General features: G+C 46.3%; 1 protein-coding gene and 1 long non-coding RNA gene across 3 annotated transcripts in view; one reads left to right on the top strand and one right to left on the bottom strand.

The window, feature by feature from the left end:
• LOC309350062 overlaps positions 1-19,106 on the top strand; it is a 492,019-nt gene that overhangs the window by 194,902 nt on the left and 278,011 nt on the right. The gene's annotated exons all lie outside the window — the stretch shown is intronic.
• MDGA2 (MAM domain containing glycosylphosphatidylinositol anchor 2) overlaps positions 1-19,106 on the bottom strand; it is a 413,922-nt gene that overhangs the window by 11,353 nt on the left and 383,463 nt on the right. For both annotated transcript variants that reach the window (XM_081875889.1, XM_081875890.1), the window contains exons 11-14: positions 16,408-16,585; positions 7,809-7,829; positions 6,288-6,443; positions 3,067-3,225 (exon numbers count right to left, since the gene is read on the bottom strand). In XM_081875889.1, coding sequence (XP_081732015.1) covers positions 3,067-3,225; positions 6,288-6,443; positions 7,809-7,829; positions 16,408-16,585 — 514 coding nt within the window. The remainder of the gene's footprint in view (positions 1-3,066; positions 3,226-6,287; positions 6,444-7,808; positions 7,830-16,407; positions 16,586-19,106) is intronic.

Below are 19,106 nucleotides of genomic sequence, written 5' to 3' on the forward strand. Positions count from 1 at the left end.
AGACCTTGATATTGGGAAAGATGGAGGGCACAAGGAGAAGGGGACGGCAGAGGACGAGATGGTTGGGTACTGTTCTTGAAGCTACCAGCATGAGTTTGACCAAACTGCAGGAGGCAGTGGGAGACAGGAGTGCCTGGCGTGCTCTGGTCCAGGGGGTCACGAAGAGGCGGACACGACTAAATGACTAAACAACAACAAGAAGAAGAGTGTGCTGGATTAGACCAAAGGGGGGCCATCTACTACAGCATCTTGTTCTCACAGTGGCCAACCAGTAAAGGTAAAGGGACCCCTGGCCATTAGGTCCAGTCGCAGATGACTCTGGGGTTGCTGCACTCATCTTGCTTTACTGGCCAAGGGAGCCAGTGTACAGCTTCCGGGTCATGTGGCCAGTATGACTAAGCCGCTTCTGGCGAACCAGAGCAGTGCACGGAAATGCCGTTTACCAGTGGAAGACAGGAGTGCCTGGCGTGCTCTGGTCCAGGGGGTCACGAAGAGTCGGACATGACTAAACGACCAAACAACAACAGCACCTGCCCTATTCGGACCTCAAACCTCCGAGGGCACCTGGCGAAGGCCTCAGAAGCTCGCTCCAACGGACTTGGTGACTTTGCGGAAGAGTAACCCCAGAGAAGTTTGAAAGGAGCTTATCCCCCAAACTCGTGTCTGCCCGGCGAGGCCTTTCATTCCTGCTTCTAATAAGGAGCAGAGCTTTCATGCATATGGATGTTGCCAGCCAGCCTCGTTTGATCTCCGCAAAGAGCTTAAGAAGGTTTTAAGACGCTGGGGCGCTCGGACAAATGACGCTCAAGATGCTCAAGCTCCCAGACCTTTTCCCCAGACTCAGGGGGGAACCTTTTATACGGCAGATGTCAATTCAGCTCAGCAAACTCCCTGCCCTCTTCCAGATCCATTACCCTAATTTAACAGTCTCCAAAATCCCTTGGCACAGATTCCGGCTGGAAGATTTTCGACGGCGAATAATCCCAGGCAGTGATGAAAGACGGAGGCAGTCAGCCAAGATTTGCGATGTGGCCACTGGCGGAAGGAATCCACAGCCAGACCTGTGGCTTCATGTCCCAGAAAGAGGCGCAGGGAGTGCTTTTCAGGCCCAAGGGCCATATTCGTATCTGGGTGACTTTCTGAAGGCTACCTGCTACTTGTGCCCAGCAGGGTCAGAGGCTGGGTCTGGTTTGGAGACTCCAGCTAGTGCAGAATGTTGATGGCTTGCTGATGAACACAGCACACCATGGTTAAAACAGCTGCACCAGTTACGCATCCAGTACAGAGCTGGGTTCAAAGTCCTTGGATTAATTCCCAAAGCCCTGAACAATTTATGTCCGGGGTCTCTCAGGGATCGCATGAACCCTTTGATCCCAACTCGATCTCTGAGATCATCTGCACGAGTTTTGTTGGTCATTCCCTGAGCTGGAGAGGCTCACTTGGTAGCGATAAGAAACTAGTCCAGTCCTGTGGAACTCCCTGCCATTGTGCCTTCTGTGCCAGCTTTTAAATGCCTGCTGAAAACCTTTCTATTGTGCCAGGTAGTTATGAAAACAACCTTCACTCAGTAGTTGACTGATGCCAGATTTTAAATCTTTATATGGTTTTTATTGTACATTTGTTGTAAACAGCTATGATATATACACATATATTTAATGATACAGCAGTACAGATTTTTTTTATATAAATAAAATAATATAAAATAAATCTGCACAACTCCCTTTCAACTCTATGCTTCTGTTATCCTATGATCTAACAGCTGAGATGTAATGGGATGTCTGGGAACATTAAGAATAAAGGCTGGCCGTGGTGAGAGACAGTGGACCTCCCTGGGGCATTTGGCTAAGCCAGAGCTCGCTTCCACCAACTTCTCCACGTCTGAATTCTCTCTGGAGGTCAAGCGAGAGATGTTGAAAAGGGCAAGGCCAGTAGCAATATTTGCTAAGCAGTCTCAGCTCATCTCCAAAGACCAGGCGCTGGAGATGAAGGACAGAATAAAGGTCAAAGGTAGGGGAGAAGAGGAGAGGAGGAGAGGAATCTTCCCTGCCCAGAGAACATTCAACATCAACCGGAAGATCTGGGCAAACGTATCTCGTGACAGCAGTGAAATTAACACGAGTGGCGGAATCAGCTCACCTATGTGTTATTTAACTTATATGCAGAATTCATCATGCGAAAGGCTGGACTGGATGAATCCCAAACCGGAATTAAGATTGCCGGAAGAAATATCAACAACCGCAGTTATGCAGATGACGCAATTTTGATGGCAGAAAGTGAGGAGGAATTAAAGAACCTTTTAATGAAGGGGAAAGAGGAGAGCACAAAATATGGTCTGAAGCTCAACATCAAAAAAACTAAGATCATGGCCACTGGTCCCATCACCTCCTGGCAAATAGAAGGGGAAGAAATGGAGACAGTGAGAGATTTTACTTTCTTGGGCTCCGTGATCACTGCAGATGGTGACAGCAGTCACGAAATTAAAAGACGCCTGCTTCTTGGGAGAAAAGCGATGGCAAACCTAGACAGCATCTTAAAAAGACATCACCTTGCCGACAAAGGTCCGTATAGTTAAAGCTATGGTTTTCCCAGTAGTGATGTATGGAAGTGAGAGCTGGACCATCAAGAAGGCTGATCGCCGAAGAATGGATGCTTTTGAATTCTGGTGCTGGAGGAGACTCTTGAGAGTCACATGGACTGCAAGAAGATCAAACCTCTCCATTCTGAAGGAAATCAGCCCTGAGTGCTCACGGGAAGGGCAGATCCTGAAGCTGAGGCTCCAAGACCTTGGCCACCTCCTGAGAAGAGAAGACTCCCTGGAAAAGACCCTGATGTTGGGAAAGATGGAGGGCACAAGGAGAAGGGGACGACAGAGGACAAGATGGTTGGATAGTGTTCCCTAAGGTACGAACATGAGTTTGCCCAAACTGTGGGAGGCAGTGGAAGAGAGGAGGGCCTGGCGTGCTCTGGTCCAGGGGGTCACGAAGAGTTGGACATGACTAAACGACTAAACAACAACACAATCTTGTGACAGCAGTGAAATTAACACAAGCGGCAGAATCAGCTCACCTATGTGTTGTCCGTACATGTTGTAATAGAAGCTGAAGCAGTAGGCCGTGTTGGTGGCTCCGTAGGGGTTTTTTGGGGGGATGCTGAAAAGGGGGCTGGTCAGTCTGGCCCGGTCTCCTTCCTTCCTGGGACTGGAGGCTTCAATGTACATGAAGAACCCTGCAAAGAGGAAACAGCAAGTTCAAGAAGCAAGATGACAGCAGCCAACTGAACCCAGGAGCTTCTCCTTCTGCCCAGGCTGTAGACCATAATAATAATAATAATAACAAAAACAACAATAATAATATTTATTTATTTATACCCCGGCCTCCCCAGCCAAGACCGGGCTCAGGGCGGCTAACAGCCAATATTAAAAACAAGTTGATTAAAATACAATTTAAAAAGCTTAAAATACAACATTAAAATATTAGGATGCAGCCTCTTCACCGGAGGAGAAAGGAAAAAGAAAGAGGGGGAGGGAATCAAATTGGCTCCAAGCCAAAGGCCAGGCAGAACAACTCTGTCTTACAGGCCCTGCGGAAAGAAATCAGATCCCGCAGGGCCCTGGTCTCATGAGACAGAGCGTTCCACCAGGCCGGGGCCAGTGTTGAAAAGGCCCTGGCTCTGGTTGAAGGTAATCTAACTTCCTTAGGGACCTCTAGGGTGTTGCTATTTATGGGCCTTAAGGTCCTCCGCGGGGCATATCGGGAGAGGCGGTCCCGTAGGTATGAGGGTCCTAGGCTGTGAAGGGCTTTAAAGGTCAAGACCAGCACCTTGAACCTGACCCTGTACTCCACCGGGAGCCAGTGCAGCTTGAAAAGCACTGGGTGAATATGCTCCCATGGCAGAGACCCCGTGAGGAGCCTCGCTGCAGCATTCTGCACCCGCTGGAGTTTTTGGGTCAGCTTCAAGGGCAGCCCCGCATAGAGCGAATTACAGTAGTCAAGCCTGGAGGTGACCGTTGCATGAATCATAAGCAGGTAAATCAGCGGTTCCGAAACTTTTAGGGGGGGGCACCGCCCTCTTGCTTCCATAAAGTCACCCCAGTGCCCCCCTTCCCTATAAAAAGCATTATTCAGAATAGCTCTTTGCATGACCCACAATGGAAGCTGGCAATGCAATGGAATTCAAAACGGAAGCAATTAATTGCGCGTACATTCAAATCCAGTTGAAACTATTCAGTTTAATTCAGGCTTTCCCAAACTTGGGTCTCCAGCTGCTTTTGGACTACAATTCCCGTCATCCCTGACCACTGGTCCTGTTAGCTTGGCATGATGGGAGCTGTGGTCCAAAAACAGCTGGAGGGCCAAGTTGGGAAAACCCGGGTTGAATTGATTTAACAAAACTGATGAAGTAGATCCAATGTTACCAGCTTTCCAAGGCCTGAAAGAGACTTCCATCAGGCAAGGCCTCCTTCCAGCTGCCTTGCCCCGCCCTCCAGTCTCTGCTTCTCAATTTGTATTGTATTATTTTATGCACTGTGGTTTGCCGTTGTTTTATTGATTGTAGTTTCGAAATTATTTATTGTAATTTATTTATTTATTGTAATTTATTTATTTATTTATAGTGGGTTTCTGTTTAATTTTTATATGCTGATATTATTATTCTACACTATTCTGATGATTGTTGAATGTGGCTTTATTTAATGTAGATTGCTTATTTTAAAGCCATGTTTTAAGGTGTATATTCTTTGTTTCTTCAGCTTGTAAACCACCTTGAGTATTGTAAGATAGGCGGTATACAAATTAAAAGTCATGATGATGTTTTAGCAAGGGTCTTAGAGGCCACATTTAACAACTATGTCAATTTTCGGTAAATTCTTAATATGATGGGTGAGCATGAAATGACGCCAGATTCCCAATGTCTAGTTTAGAGTCGCTTAGCAGGAGTTTTAAATTGCCACTTCCAGGGTCCCCCTGTCACCCTCTTACCTCTCAGGTCCCAAAGGCCAACTGCAACTTTCTATGAATGCACAACCAGGACATATTAGACTTAAAAGTTCCTGGCTCAAATGGTAGCATCCTTCCCAGAGATGTCTGAGATTGGAGGTCCTGAATCATGTCCCCAGCACATAAGATAACCTCAAGGTTAGATTACTGCAATATGTGCTACGTAGGGCTGCCTCTGACAGCGGTTCGGAAACTGGTGCAGAATTCAATGGCCAGGTTGCTCACCGGAGCAAGACTGTTTGAGCATATTACACCAATCCTGGTCGAACTGCACTGGCTTGGCCCAATTCCTTAATTTCTTGGCCCAATTCAAAGTGCTGGTTTTGACCTATAAAGCCTTAAACGGCTCAGGACCGCAATACCCCAAGGACCGCCTCTTCCCATATGAACCTGGGCATGTTTAGCCTGGAGAAGAGGAGGTTAAGGGGTGATATGATAGCCATGTTCAAATATATAAAAGGATGTCACATAGCGGAGGGAGAAAGGTTGTTTTTTGCTGCTCCAGAGAAGCGGACACGGAGCAATGGTTCCAAACTACAAGAAAGAAGATTCCACCTAAACATTAGGAAGAACTTCCTGACAGTAAGAGCTGTTCGACAGTGGAATTTGCTGCCAAGGAGTGTGGTGGAGTCTCCTTCTTTGGAGGTCTTTAAGCAGAGGCTTGACAACCATATGTCAGGAGTGCTCTGATGGTGTTTCCTGCTTGGCAGGGGGTTGGACTCGATGGCCCTTGTGGTCTCTTCCAACTCTATGATTCTATGATTCTATGATTCTATGAACCTACCTGGACCCTGAGATCATCTTCTGAGGCCTCCTCCTTGAGAGGTCCAGAGCGTGGCAACATGAGAGCAGGGCCTTCTCTGCAGTGGCTCCCTGTCTGTGCAATGCTCTCCCCAGGGAAATTCACCTGGCACCTTCATTATACACCTTTAGGCGCCAGGCAAAAACATTGCTTTTTAACCAGGCCTTTGCCTGACCTGGTTTACATCCTATGCGTTTTTAAAAAATGCTGGCTCTTTTTAGGGGGGTTCTATTGGGTTGTCGTTGTATTTTGATTTTATGTATGTGATCCTTTATGTGAACAGCTCTGAGACCTTCTGGTATAGGGCGGTATAGAAGTAAAATAAAATAAATAAAATAAAATAAAGATGCTCAAGGGACACATTCCCTTAGTGTCTCTCCCAGCAGAGTTCATCACCCAGGGCACCCAAGACATTACAAATGGAAGAGTGAAGGAGCTCTTGTGTTTGATCAAAAGTCAACCTGAGCTTTAGGCCAAGATATGAACTTTACCTTCCTTGGATCCTGACCGGTCAGCGCTGGGCCCTGTGTTTGGGGTGTACTTGGTGTCCCGGAGGATAATGTTTTGCCTCGTCCAGTCAAAGTTGTCCTTCTCGTCTTGGGTGAACAAACAAATGTTGCCGTCTTCAAAGCCGCAGTGGAATTCTCCTGCCAACAGACGGACACCACATTCGCATGAAAAAAAGAGGATTTCAACAACCGTGAAGCGTTTGGGGCTCATCTTCTCAGGCAGGCTGAATGCGGACAACCCCAAGACAAGGCTCCACTTTGGACCTTAGTCCTGGCAACCTCTAGGAGTAGACAGCCTGGGAAGTGAAGCAAAGCCTTTGCCTGCATGCAGGAACACAGAGAACAGGCATGTCCAACTCCCAAGAGACTGCAATCTACTCCCACTATAAAAAAAATGGCAGTGATCCACGCATTAGATTGACCAAAGTTGTTGAGCTTTCCAACAATTGGTTGTTGCTGGGCAATCAATCTGGTTCATGCGATCGACCAGGATCGACCAGGGACACCCAGTAATCAACCGGTAGATCGCAATCGACCGGTTGGACATGCCTGATGTAGAAGATTTCTTGGTGGGGGCAGGAAGGAGCAGCGGTGGAAGGAAGTGGGGCATGGGGTGGAGGTTGTAAAGCAGAGCAGAACATCGCTAGGTAGGTTTAGCTGAAAATTCGTCCGAATTCAATGGGACTTCTGAGAAAACCTGCCTGGGGTTGGGCTGCAAAACCCATCGAATGCAGGAGGACTTGCAGCTAGGTAAACATGCACGGGATCAGGCTATAGGTTGCACCGAACTCTATAGTAGTGCTTTTAAAAGCTGGGAGCAAAAAAAGAAGTTAAGAGACTGCACCTAGGATCCTAGGAAGTGGGCTGGCTCTGCTTCTCTTCCCTTGCCCTCAAAATACCCCCAGGGCAGAAGGAGGAGAGTGAGATTGTTCCATGAGGCAAGCACAAATCTTTGCATTTATGGAGGGATCTCCTTAGTGCTATGTCACATTCCTCCTTGCATCAATAAATAGCAGGCTCATAGCCAGCATTGTTTGGGAATAATAATAATAATAATAATAATAATAATAATAATAATAATAATTATACCCCGCCCATCTGGCTGGGTTTCCCAGAATATCTGGGCGGCTTCCAACAGAATATTAAAATACAATATTTTAGAGAGGTTCCGTTCAGCATCTAACTGTATCCCAACATAGACGAAAACCTGTTCCCATGATCTCAAGAACCATCATGCAAAATTTGGTTAAAATCAGTGCTGCTTTGAAAAGTTCGGTCTGCCATCTTGATTCAAAATGGCACCCAACCACATCCCAACATAGGCAAAAAGCTGCTCCCTTGATCTAAGGAGGCAACCATGCAAAATTGGGTCATGACATCTGAAGAGGTGTCCAAATTGCTTAGCAAACAGAGAAGCAAGCAACTTCCCTAAGCATGCCATAGATTATTTTTATTGACATTTCATTCTAATTAATGCAGAAACCAGGTATTGCAAATACTTACGTAGGTGAGGATTCATCGGGGCTAGAAGAGAAGGAGAGAGAAGATCCTAAAATTAATTAATTTCTGCACATGCTGATGAGAAATTTGCGGCTGATTCTCTGCCCCCTCTAATTATGTTTCCAAATCCACTCAAATTGCATTCTCAGTTCATTTTATTTAAGGCATTTACATTTATTTATTCAAGACCTCAATTTTTCATACATCTAAATGGTGTGCATACAAAACCACCTACAGAAAACAGGATTTCTGATGTTGCATTTTTTATGTTTTGTCAGTTTAATTTTGTCCAGTTTTTTTATATTAACTTTGCACTGGCCTTATTTCTGAAGAGTGAAAGGCATTACATAAATACTTGTATGACATAAATGCATCACAGCGAACATTTTGCCTCCGGTTCAAGTGGGTTTATTTTGTAAGTGTATATTCATGTTTCAGTAAAACAACTTCTGAGATGGAGGGAATGGGGAAGGAAATCCTGGCACTCTGCCCGACTCTTGCTGATACGTCGGAGAAGATTTAATAAATAAAAAAGTTCCTGAAAAGGCATAGGAATTTTATAAATAAAATATAATAAAATAATTACAAAGATAAATGATGTAATGTGACTCCAAGGCTACAGAGGAAGGGAATATCTCAGATTTGAATATCTGGAACCCATTTGTTCTTCTGCATCCTACTTCAGGGATAGGGGAACGTTTGCTCCCACTCGATGTTGTTAAATGCCAACTCACATTAGGCCCAGGAACCATAGCCAATGGTCTAGCAGGGTGGGGGCTGTAATCCAAAAACTTCTGGAAGGCCACAGATTCCCCATCCCTGTTGTGTTTCATGGAAATAGGTTTGAAAAGCATTGTGTATATAAGAGGGTCAGCATCTTAAAAAGCAAAGCAGAGACATCACCTTACCAACAAAGGTCCGTATAATTAAAGCTCTGGTTTTCCCAGTAGTGATGTATGGAAGTGAGAGCTGGACCATAAAGAAGGCTGATCGCCGAAGAATGGATGCTTTTGAATTCTGGTGCTGGAGGAGACTCTTGAGAGTCCCATGGACTGCAAGAAGATCAAACCTATCCATTCTGAAGGAAATCAGCCCTGAGTGCTCACGGGAAGGGCAGATCCTGAAGCTGAGGCTCCAAGACTTTGGCCACCTCATGAGAAGAGAAGACTCCCTGGAAAAGACCCTGATGTTGGGAAAGATGGAGGGCACAAGGAGAAGGGGCGACAGAGGACGAGATGGTTGGATAGTGTTCTCAAAGCTACCAGCATGAGTTTGACCAAACTGCGGGAGGCAGTGGAAGACAGAAGTGCCTGGCGTGCTCTGGTCCAGGGGGTCACCAAGAGTCGGACACGACTAAACTACTAAACAACAGAGGGTAAGAAGAGCCTGCTGGATCAGGCCAATGGCCCACCTGGTTCAGCATGCTGTTCTCTCCGCAGCCACCCAGATGCCTGCGGAGAACCTGAAATCCGATCATGAATGCAACCCTCCCCTCCTGCAACTTCCCAGAAACTCTAGCCACCAACAGCCTTCCCCTCCACAAATTTGTACGTTCCTGATTTCAAGGCCGCCCAAGGTGGTACCCATCCTAGCCTCCTCTGGAAGCATGTGCTATAGTTTGACTATGCAATGTGTAAAGAAATATGTGGCTTGCCCAAGATGTCTTTGCAGGCAAGACCTCTGCTTCCTTTCTCCAGCCCATCTCATTCACTCGGATTCTCTGTCTTCTCCCAGGCAACTCTTCAGAAGAAGAACCTGCTCCATCTGGCCAGTGGCCCATCTAGTCCAACATTCTGTTCTCTCTCTCTCTCTCTTAGCTTTCACATGCTTTATTGAAATTAATTGATAACAAAATGTTCCTGTGTATGATTATGTCCAAGTATACAAATAAAAATCAGTTCAATCTTAGTTAGTCCATTTCACCATAAATTCTTACTAAAGTACATAAGACTTCCTGTCATACCCCCCCCCCCAGTATATTTACCATTTCTACTATCTGTTGTACATATACCGTATTTTTTGCACCACAAGACACACTTTTTTCCTCCTAAAAAGTAAGGGGAAATGTCTGTGCATCTTATGGAGCAAATGTGTGGTCCCTGGAGCCGAACTGCCCAGGGGCAAAAAGCAGATCGTGCTTTTTTTTTTTTTTTTTTAAAGAGGGAAAGGGGTGTTGAAACAAAGCCGCTGATAGTTTCTGGGGAGAGAGATAAGGGACGCTAGAGATAAAGGAGGCTGCCTGGGAGGGGGGAGGTAAAGACAGCAAACTTGTAAGGAGAGGAGACAGGAAGACTAAAGCAATAAGGAGAGAAAAATAGAAGAAAAGGAGGAGCAAAAAACTGCTCCAGCTAAGGGAAAGACACTAAGGCAAACAAGAGGGAAGGGAGTGTTGAAAGGAAACAGCTGATCGGTAGGATCGGAAGAGAGATAAGGGAGGCTAGTGGAGGCTGCCTGGGAGGGGGGAGGTAAAAGCCCATGGATCCTCAGGATTTTTGCATTGGGTCACCCCAAATTCACCATCAGATCACATAGCATGTCCATGGCTACAGCCTGCACCAAAAAAACCATGCACCCACTGTTGCCTGGGGCCACAATGGTGCAAAAACATGGTTACAAAGCACGGATCCACGTGGATCCTCAGGATTTTTGAATTGGGTCACCCCAAATTCACCGTCAAATCACATGTCTGTGGCCACAGCATGAACCACAAAAATCATACATCCACTGTTTCGTTCAGAATATTTCTTTTCTTATTTTCCTCCTCTAAAAACTAGGTGTGTCTTATGGTCAGGTGCGTCTTATGGAGCGAAATATATGGTAATTATTACTTTGTTCTTTTTATGTTATCTTATAATATCTTTCACCTTTTCATATCTATTTTCCTTGTTTTTTTAATTTTATTTTACACTGAGGCCATTCAAATGGTGCCATAGATGCCACAGCTTCCTGTTCTCAAGATGGCCACCCTGACGCCTCTGGAAATCCGCAGGAAGAGTCCGAGCACAGAAGCAAACTCTCCTCCTGTGGTTTCCAGAAACGGGTATTCAGAAGCATTGCTGCCTCCAGCTCTGAAGGCAGAGCATAGACTTCATCCTGGTTGGAGCCACCGATAGCCCTTTTCTCCTCCATGAATCAGTCCAATCCTCTTTTAAAGCCATCTAGGTTGGTGGCTGGGACGCGGGTGGTGTTGTGGGTTAAACCACAGAGCCCAGGGCTTGCCGATCAGAAGGTTGGCAGTTTGAATCCCCGTGATGGGGTGAACTCCTGTTGCTCGGTCCCTGCTCCTGCCAACCTAGCAGTTTGAAAGCACATCAAAGTGCAAGTAGATAAATAGGTACCGCTCTGGCGGGAAGGTAAACAGCATTTCCGTGCACTGCTCTGCTTTGTCAGAAGTGGCTTAGTCCTGCTGGGCACATGACCCAGAAGCTGTACGCCGGCTCCCTTGGCTAATAAAGCGAGATGAGTGCTGCAACCCCAGAGTCGGCCATGACTGGACCTAATGGTCTGGGGTCCCTTTACCTTTACTTTAGGTTGGTGGCTGCCACTGTCTCCTGTGGCAGGGAGTTCCAAAGTTTGGCTATGCACTGCATGAAGGACTTCCTTTTGTTTGACCCAAATCTTCCCCCATTCACCTGCATTAGATGCCCATGAAAATGGCTCCAGTGCTGACCTTTCCGCCTTTATGGATCTGAGCCCGTTATGGATCTGAGCACTCGAGTGCTACCCTGAAATTTTACTCAGCAAAAACCCTTTTGAAAGAACACTTTGATTCAGCTGCACTGCCTTTATTCCCCCACCCCATTCCTTTCTCTAAGAAGAATAATCAGCGATTTGCTTCCTGTGTAATTTTCCACGGGAAAAACGTGGTCAATTATTCAAGATCGCCCTCTCCGTGTTTGCTAACACAATTACTTCTCATTTGCTGAGGAACGCACTTTCTTTCTCCTTTTTTTGGCATTCTCCTGACTCCAAATGAACCCAAATTGTGGGGGGGACAGCGCTGAGCGACACTCGCTTTGTTGCAAAACTTTGTGGCTTTCAGGGAAGCTATCATTAATGGCGGACCTTGAATGGCGCAATATTCATATTGTTCTCAGTGTGGCGGCCAGGGCAGAACGAGTGGGCTGGCAAACAAGGCTCACCTCCCCTGTGACTGACAGGAGCACAGAAACAAATCCAACATGCTGGTTAGTTATTTGAATGTCAGGGAACGGCAGCAAAAAGAGAAATGTAGGTGGGGGGAGCTGCAGCTCACGGTGATTCTTCCGCTGTCCCTTCTGAAAGTTCTGGCGCCGAATGGGTGGGAGAGACGGTGGCAAACCAGTGCAGGGTGGTGGATAGAGCAGTGGGCTACGACCTGAGAGAGACCCGGGTTCGAATTCAGCCTCAGCCTTGCAGCTCATTGCAGGACCTTAAGCCAGTTACCGCCTCTAAGACCAGCTTACTCCGCAGGTTTGTCGGGAGGAGAAAATGCAAAGCAATTTCCCCTAACAGACACTTCTCGGTTTGGCAGTTTCACTAATATGTGCATTTCTATGCAAATAAAATGCATTTCTGTGCACATTACTAGGCTGGGGAAATGCAGTGCAAAATTCAGAGAGGAGAAAATTTGGAAATTTGCCTCTGTTTCAGCTGGCACATCATCTCAGAAAGTGCGAATTACGTAGATATGCCTTTCAGTGTGAAATGGATCGATTATCTCTCCCATCCCTAAGGTAGTGGAGCTGCAGGAGCAACTATCTCATCCTAAAACAGGGACGTCCGACTCCCAATAGACTGCGATCTACTCACAGTATAAAAAAACTGGCAGTGACCTACCCATGGATGGATCAAAGTTGTTGAGCTTTTCTTAGCAAGCAAATGAATGAATGGAACTGAATGAGCATTGTGATATACACAGAACATAATAAAAAGTCAATTGTGTAAAACACAGCTTGTTGTTTAGTTGTGTCCGCCTCTTCGTGACCCCCTGGACCAGAGCCCAGCCAGGCACTCCTGTCTTCCACTTCCTCCCGTAGTTTGGTCAAACTCATGCTGGTAGCTTCAAGAACACTGTCCCACCATCTCGTCCTCTGTCGTCCCCTTCTCCTTGTGCCCTCCATCTTTCCCAACATCAGGGTCTTTTCCAGGGAGTCTTCTCTTCTCATGAGGTCGCCAAAGTCTTGGATCCTCAGCTTCAGGATCTGTCCTTCCAGTGAGCACTCAGGGCTGATTTCCTTCAGAATGGAGAGGTTTGATCTTCTTGCAGCCCATGGATCATTGCCTTGCCGTGGTGAAGGGACTTGAATAACTCAGAGAAGCTATGAGCTATGACATGTAGGGCCGACCAAGATGGACAGGTCATAGTTGAGAGTTTTGACCAAACGTGATCCACCTGGACCTGCCAAGCCACTCCAGTATCCCTGCCAAGAAAATTCCATGGACAAAGACCAAACACAGCTTAGGGTCCTGAATCTGCAGTCAAATAGTGGACCTTAATCTTGGGGGGAAGGATATCCCTGAGGGACCAGAGATCTACCAGGAACACCCCGCAATCTACCAGTAGATCATGATCTACATGTTGAACGTGCCTGTCCTAGAACATCCCACCTGGTCACGATGCAACTTTGTTATGCACCAATGCGTAAGAGTCAATCCCTGAATGCTCCTCCCCACTATTCCTAATTTCTAACTATAAAATCACAGAATAATTGGAATGTACAGTTGGAAGGAAACCTGAGGGCATCTCGTCTAACTTCCTGCAATGCAGGAATCTCATCTAAATGACAAATGGCCACCCAACCTCTGCTTAAAAACCTCCAGGGAAGGAGAGTCCACCACCTCCTAGGGAGATAATTTCACTGTCGAAGAGCTCTTGCTGGAAGAAAGTTCTTCTGAATCTCCTTTCTTGTAACTTGATGTCGCTGGTTCGAGTCCTGCTCTCCAGAGCAGGAGGCAACAAGCTTGCTCTATTTTCCACCTGACAGACCTTGAGATATTTGAAGACAGCTCTCATTTCTCCTCTCAGTCCCCCCTGCAAACCATTGTCCTAACCATAAACCAGCTTTGGCAAAACGGTGGCATGCAGATAAATAATAATTAGAATCTGGATGAAGTAATCCACTTATTCCTGCTTATTTCCGGAGCAGATCTGATTGCGTCCACCTTGAGTGTTTGGTGTTGTCATGGAGATAGCCTCAGACGATACCTGGATAAGAGGCTCATTTGCAGCCGTGAGTCAAGAGGAAGGCAGGCGATATCGTAAACATTTACCGCGCAGGAGTTCAAACGTTAAAGCAAGACGAATGCAGGAGTTAAGGAAGAATTTACAACCCAGTTGGTAGCATGACTAATCTTTCGCTCTCCCCCAACTCCTCTCTTTCCAGCCTGCGGCCAAAGAGCCATGAATCAGACTATTAATATTCTCAATAAACTTCTAATTGCATGTGTGGCACTTGGCACAAGCCAAAATGACTCATTCTGTGAAAAAGATGTTGCCCTCCTTTTTTCGCGCAGGAAAGCCAGCCAAGTATATACATAAATGTGTGTGTGCCTGCAACAGAGATAATATTCAGGAAGGATTTTTTTTAAAGGACTTCTTCACCTACGGCGTAGGCAAACTATTGAAGTCACTCCCAGAGGAGGCAGTGATAGCCACCAAACCTAGATGGTTTAAAAAGAACTTTGGACAAATTCATGGAGGAGAGGACAATTGATGGCTCCTGGCCAGGATGGCTGGCCTCTGCAGACAGGGTTGGACCTTTCAGCACAAGGCTTGGTTTCCAGACCCTGGATCATCTTGGTTGATCTCCTCTGCACACCTTCCAGCTTATCAGCTTGCCAGTATCCTTAGATTGTGGTGCCCAGAACTGGACCCAGGATTCCAGGTGGGGTCTGACCAGGGCCACCTTTACCTGTGGATGCAAGGGGTGCAGGGCACCCAGGTGCTGAATTCTGGGGGGTGTCTGGTGCCCACCTCTGAAACCGCCTAGGCTCTTAACTATCTACCTGTTATGAAATAATAAGTACAGTGGTGCCCCACAAGACGAATGCCTCGCAAGACGGAAAATCCGCTAGACGAAAGGGTTTTCCGTTTTTGAGGTGCTTCGCAAAACGAATTTCCTGTGGGCTTGCTTCGCAAGACGAAAATGTCTTGCGAGTTCCTGCGGTTTTTTTTCCCCTCCCCCCCTTTTTCTAAGCCGCTAAGCCACTTATCAGCTGATCCGCTAAGCCACTAATAGCGCTAATCCGCTAATGGGCTTGCTTCGCAAGACGAAAAAACCGCAAGACGAAGAGACTCGCGGAACGGATTCTTTTCGTCTTGCGAGGCACCACTGTAATTTTGATCAAGCTAGAAAAACAAAATACATAGTGGATGCTTGGGTTGCAAACATGATCTGTGTGGGATGCATGTTCGCAACCCGCAGCGTTCGCAACCCGCAGCAGTGCACCTGCACATGTGCGGATTGCAATTCAGCGCTTCTGCGCATGTGCAAAGCACAATTTAGCGCTTCTGCGTATGTGTGACCCCCCCAAACCCGGAAGTAACCTGTTCTGGTACTTTCGGGTTTCGGCGGGTCCGTAACCCGAAAAAACGCAACCTGAAGCATCTGTAACCCGAGGTATACCCAGGTGTTACTGAAATGTATACCTACTGTTTCACTAAAGGGCTTTTGACTTTGTGCGCTCATTTACCAGAGACATTGTCATTCACAATGGCAGCGCTTGTCAGACTTGGGGGTGCTGGATGGATCTTTGCGCCCTGGTGGCGCATACACTAAAGACTCCCCTGGGTCTGACCAAGGCAGGATAATAATAATAATAATAATAATAATAATAATAATAATAATAATAATAATAATAATAATTTATTTATTCCCCGCCCATCTGGCTGGGTTTCCCAGAAGAGAGCAGGTATCTCTGTGACTAGACAGCAGGCTTCACGACATCTCGCTTCCTCTGCTGCCGGCTCCCTGCAGCACCTCCTGCTATTGGGGCCTGATCCTGCGGGCACCCAAGTTCTGCAAGCATGATGGATGTGCGTGGCAGGCTGAGCCAAGGCCCTAGCGAGGGGTTTTGGCTTCCTCTCATGCTATAAAAGGCAGCCTTAAAAAGCAGCCTTTTTTATGATGATGTACTTACAATGTGGAAAATTCCCCCTTTAAAAACGAGGTAGAGGGAGATTGTAAACATTCAATTAACTGCCTTTGGTTACCGGCTGATAACAGTTTCGTTCCTGGCATTTGGAGGAGGACGTTTCAGCTGACAAAAGGTTTATGCTCTATTAATACGATTAATTGGCTTTAAAAGTGCTACTGGAATCTAATGTTCCATTACTGCGTGGCGAGACACCCTCCTGTCCTATTGCTGCAAAAGGAAAAAAAAAGCCATTTGTTGAGGGAGGGATATTGTCTAAAGCTTTGAAGAGCCACATTTCCCAAGATCCTCAAATTAGGGATTTTTTTAGTTTGTCACTGATTTTATCTTTGGAATATTTTAATTATTTCATTTCCTGATGGCTTCATTGTCTTGCCTTTTCTGAAAACTGCTTTGAGGTTTCGAGGGGTGATTGTTTACAATCTACAATTCTACGAAATTACTACGATGAAGCAAATATTCTTACCGCTGTATTTGATCACGCGAATGGTCGAGTCTCCGTCTCCGAAAATGGTGACCGGGGTCAGGCGGACTTCGTAAGCCTCAGGCTTGATCAGCTCTGTCAGGTTGTAGGTGATCAATTCTCCCTTCTGGATCTTCAGGTTCACAGCAATTTCCTGCTCCCACCAGCGCTGCTGTCCGGCCTAGAAGCAAGAGGTGAGAAGGTTGCTGAGTTCCAGATGAGCAAAACACTCAAAACAGCAGCGCAAAACCCGGCAAAATGTGAGAAAACCAAAAAGATGTTTATTTATGAAAGATATTAGTTTTGGGACTACAGCTCCCATCATCCGTAGCTAACAAGACCAGTGGTCAGGGATGATGGGAAATGTGGTCTCCAAACATCTGGAGGGCCAAGTTTGCCTATGCCTGCATTGGTTGCTTACTTTTTTGCCCAGAAACTCAAAACGAAGTACAGAACAACTTGGGGAAGAAAACTACTGTGTTTTTTGCTCTATAGGACACACTTTTCCCCTCCTAAAAAGTAAGGGGAAATGTGTGTGTGTTATGGAGCGAATGCAGGCTGTGCAGCTATCGCTGAAGCCAGAACAGCAAGAGGAATGGTTGCACAGCAAAAGCACCGATCCCTCTTGCTGTTCTGACTTTGCTTCGCTGGAGAGGCACTGCGCAGAGAGGGAAAGCTGCGCAGAGCTCCTTCAGCGAAGCGGGAGGAGAAACGGAGCCCCTTCCATTTCTCCTCCTGCTTTGCTGGAGAGGCGCTGCGCAGATTCAGAATATTTTTTTTCTTGTTTTCCTCCTCTGAAACTAGGTGCGTCTTATGGTCGGGTGCGTCTTATAGAGCGAAAAATACGGTACATAAAACCAGGGAAAAGATATACTGTATGTTGAAACAGGCCACCCACTCTAAAAGACCACAGATAGTTAAAATCGAAAGGCCTGGTTTAAAAGGAATGTTTTTGCACTTGAAGGATGGTGCCAGGCAAGCATCCCAGGGAAAGCCTCATTACGCAAATGAGGAGCCACCACTGAAAAGGCCCTGTTCTGATGTAGTCACCCTCCAGACCTCCCATGGAGAGAAGCACATGTCAAAGGGACTCAGGTGATAGTCCTAGGGTCTGGGTCAGTTCATATGGGGAATATCCCATGAATGGCTGCCCCCCTTTGACCTCAGTGGGTCACAGCCATGGCAGGGGAATTAGAGAATCACATGCGGACCTTCATTCATTTGCTCAAATCTCAATTCCAATGGTGTTCCTTTGCTCTCGGCACCTGTTCCAAGTCATGCTTGGTCTGCATGTCAATTGCCCCAGCCTCTGTCCCCTGGCATCTCCCGGCATGGCTGGGAAAGAAAGAAATCCGCTGTCTGAAGTTCTGGAGAGCCACTGTCCACATCCACACCAAGCATTGAAAACACTACGATGCCTCATTTTATCATATGTGGTGGGATTGTAAGGTAATTAAATTTTTTGGGGAAATGATATACAACGAATTGAAGAAAATGTTCCATTTAACATTTGTTTAAAAACCCTGAGGCATTTTTGTTGGGGATTGTAGGGAAAGACCTGCCAAAAAAGTTGAAAAACATCTTCATGTATGTGACAACGGCCGCAAGAGTTCTGGTAGCACAAGGATGGAAGACTGAAGAAACCCCAGCTAAAGAATCATGGCAAGAAAAATTGATGGACTATGCAGAACTGGCAAAACTGGCATACAAGCTACGGGACAAGGATAACTGTGACTTTAAAGATGAATGGGAACCCTTTACAAAGTATTTGAAGATGCAACAAAGCGAACTGGACTCCTTGGCTGGCTTTGAATAAACATTCAAAAACTTTTTATTGATAATAATCAGCTAAATAGTTTGAGGATCTATACAACTGTGTAACATGCAGAAAACAGCATTTTTAGAGAAAACAAAGACTGGATCTGAGGGAAGTCAGGGGCTGGGGGAGGGTGGGGTTTGTTGGGGGGGAGGGAGGAAAAATGGGGGGAAAACAAGGATGATATGTTTTTGGATAATATGTCTTGTTATAATTTTGAATAATAATAATAAAAAGAAAGCACTACGATGCCACATTAAACAGTTGCATTTGCAGGGGGTTGGACTAGATTACGCTTGTGGTCCCTTCCAGCTCTAAGATTCTACGATTTCTATGTATGTAGAGAGGAAACCCTATTAATCAGTTCAGAACAAAGTCTGGCTGGTGGAGGCAATTGCCTTGTCTTCATAAACAGAGTCTTTTAACAAACCTTTGCCCAACCGCAGTGCGTAGGCTTGATTTCCTTTGACATCCTGCGCTAGCCTGGTTGATGGGAACAAACCGCTCAAGGTGCAAGGAAGCCAGAGCGGAGATGCCTCTTTAAACATCGCTTCTTTCCCTGGGAAATTGCATCGGGAGATGGTTCGCTTGCAGAGAGAGTTTCCATTTGACCCGAGAAGGAAACGGATGGGCCCCTCTCCATTATTCATTAGGATGTAAGTGAGCAAATTTGTTTGCTTGTTTTGAGATCTTGCGGCCGATTTCCAAGGCCGTTCTCTCACAGAGCTGCTTCCAACATGTAAAACAGCAACAGAGCCCTGAAGAACGGATCAAAAAAGCAATAAAAGCCCACTCTCTGTTTTTTTTCCAGGAGTGATTGAAGCCAATCCCCCCCCCCCACGTAACAAGCTTTCCCAGCTAGATGAGAAGGTCTTTGCACCAGGAG

This window comes from Podarcis erhardii (assembly GCF_964252035.2).
Source record: "Podarcis erhardii genome assembly, chromosome: 1".
NCBI lineage: Eukaryota > Metazoa > Chordata > Lepidosauria > Squamata > Lacertidae > Podarcis > Podarcis erhardii.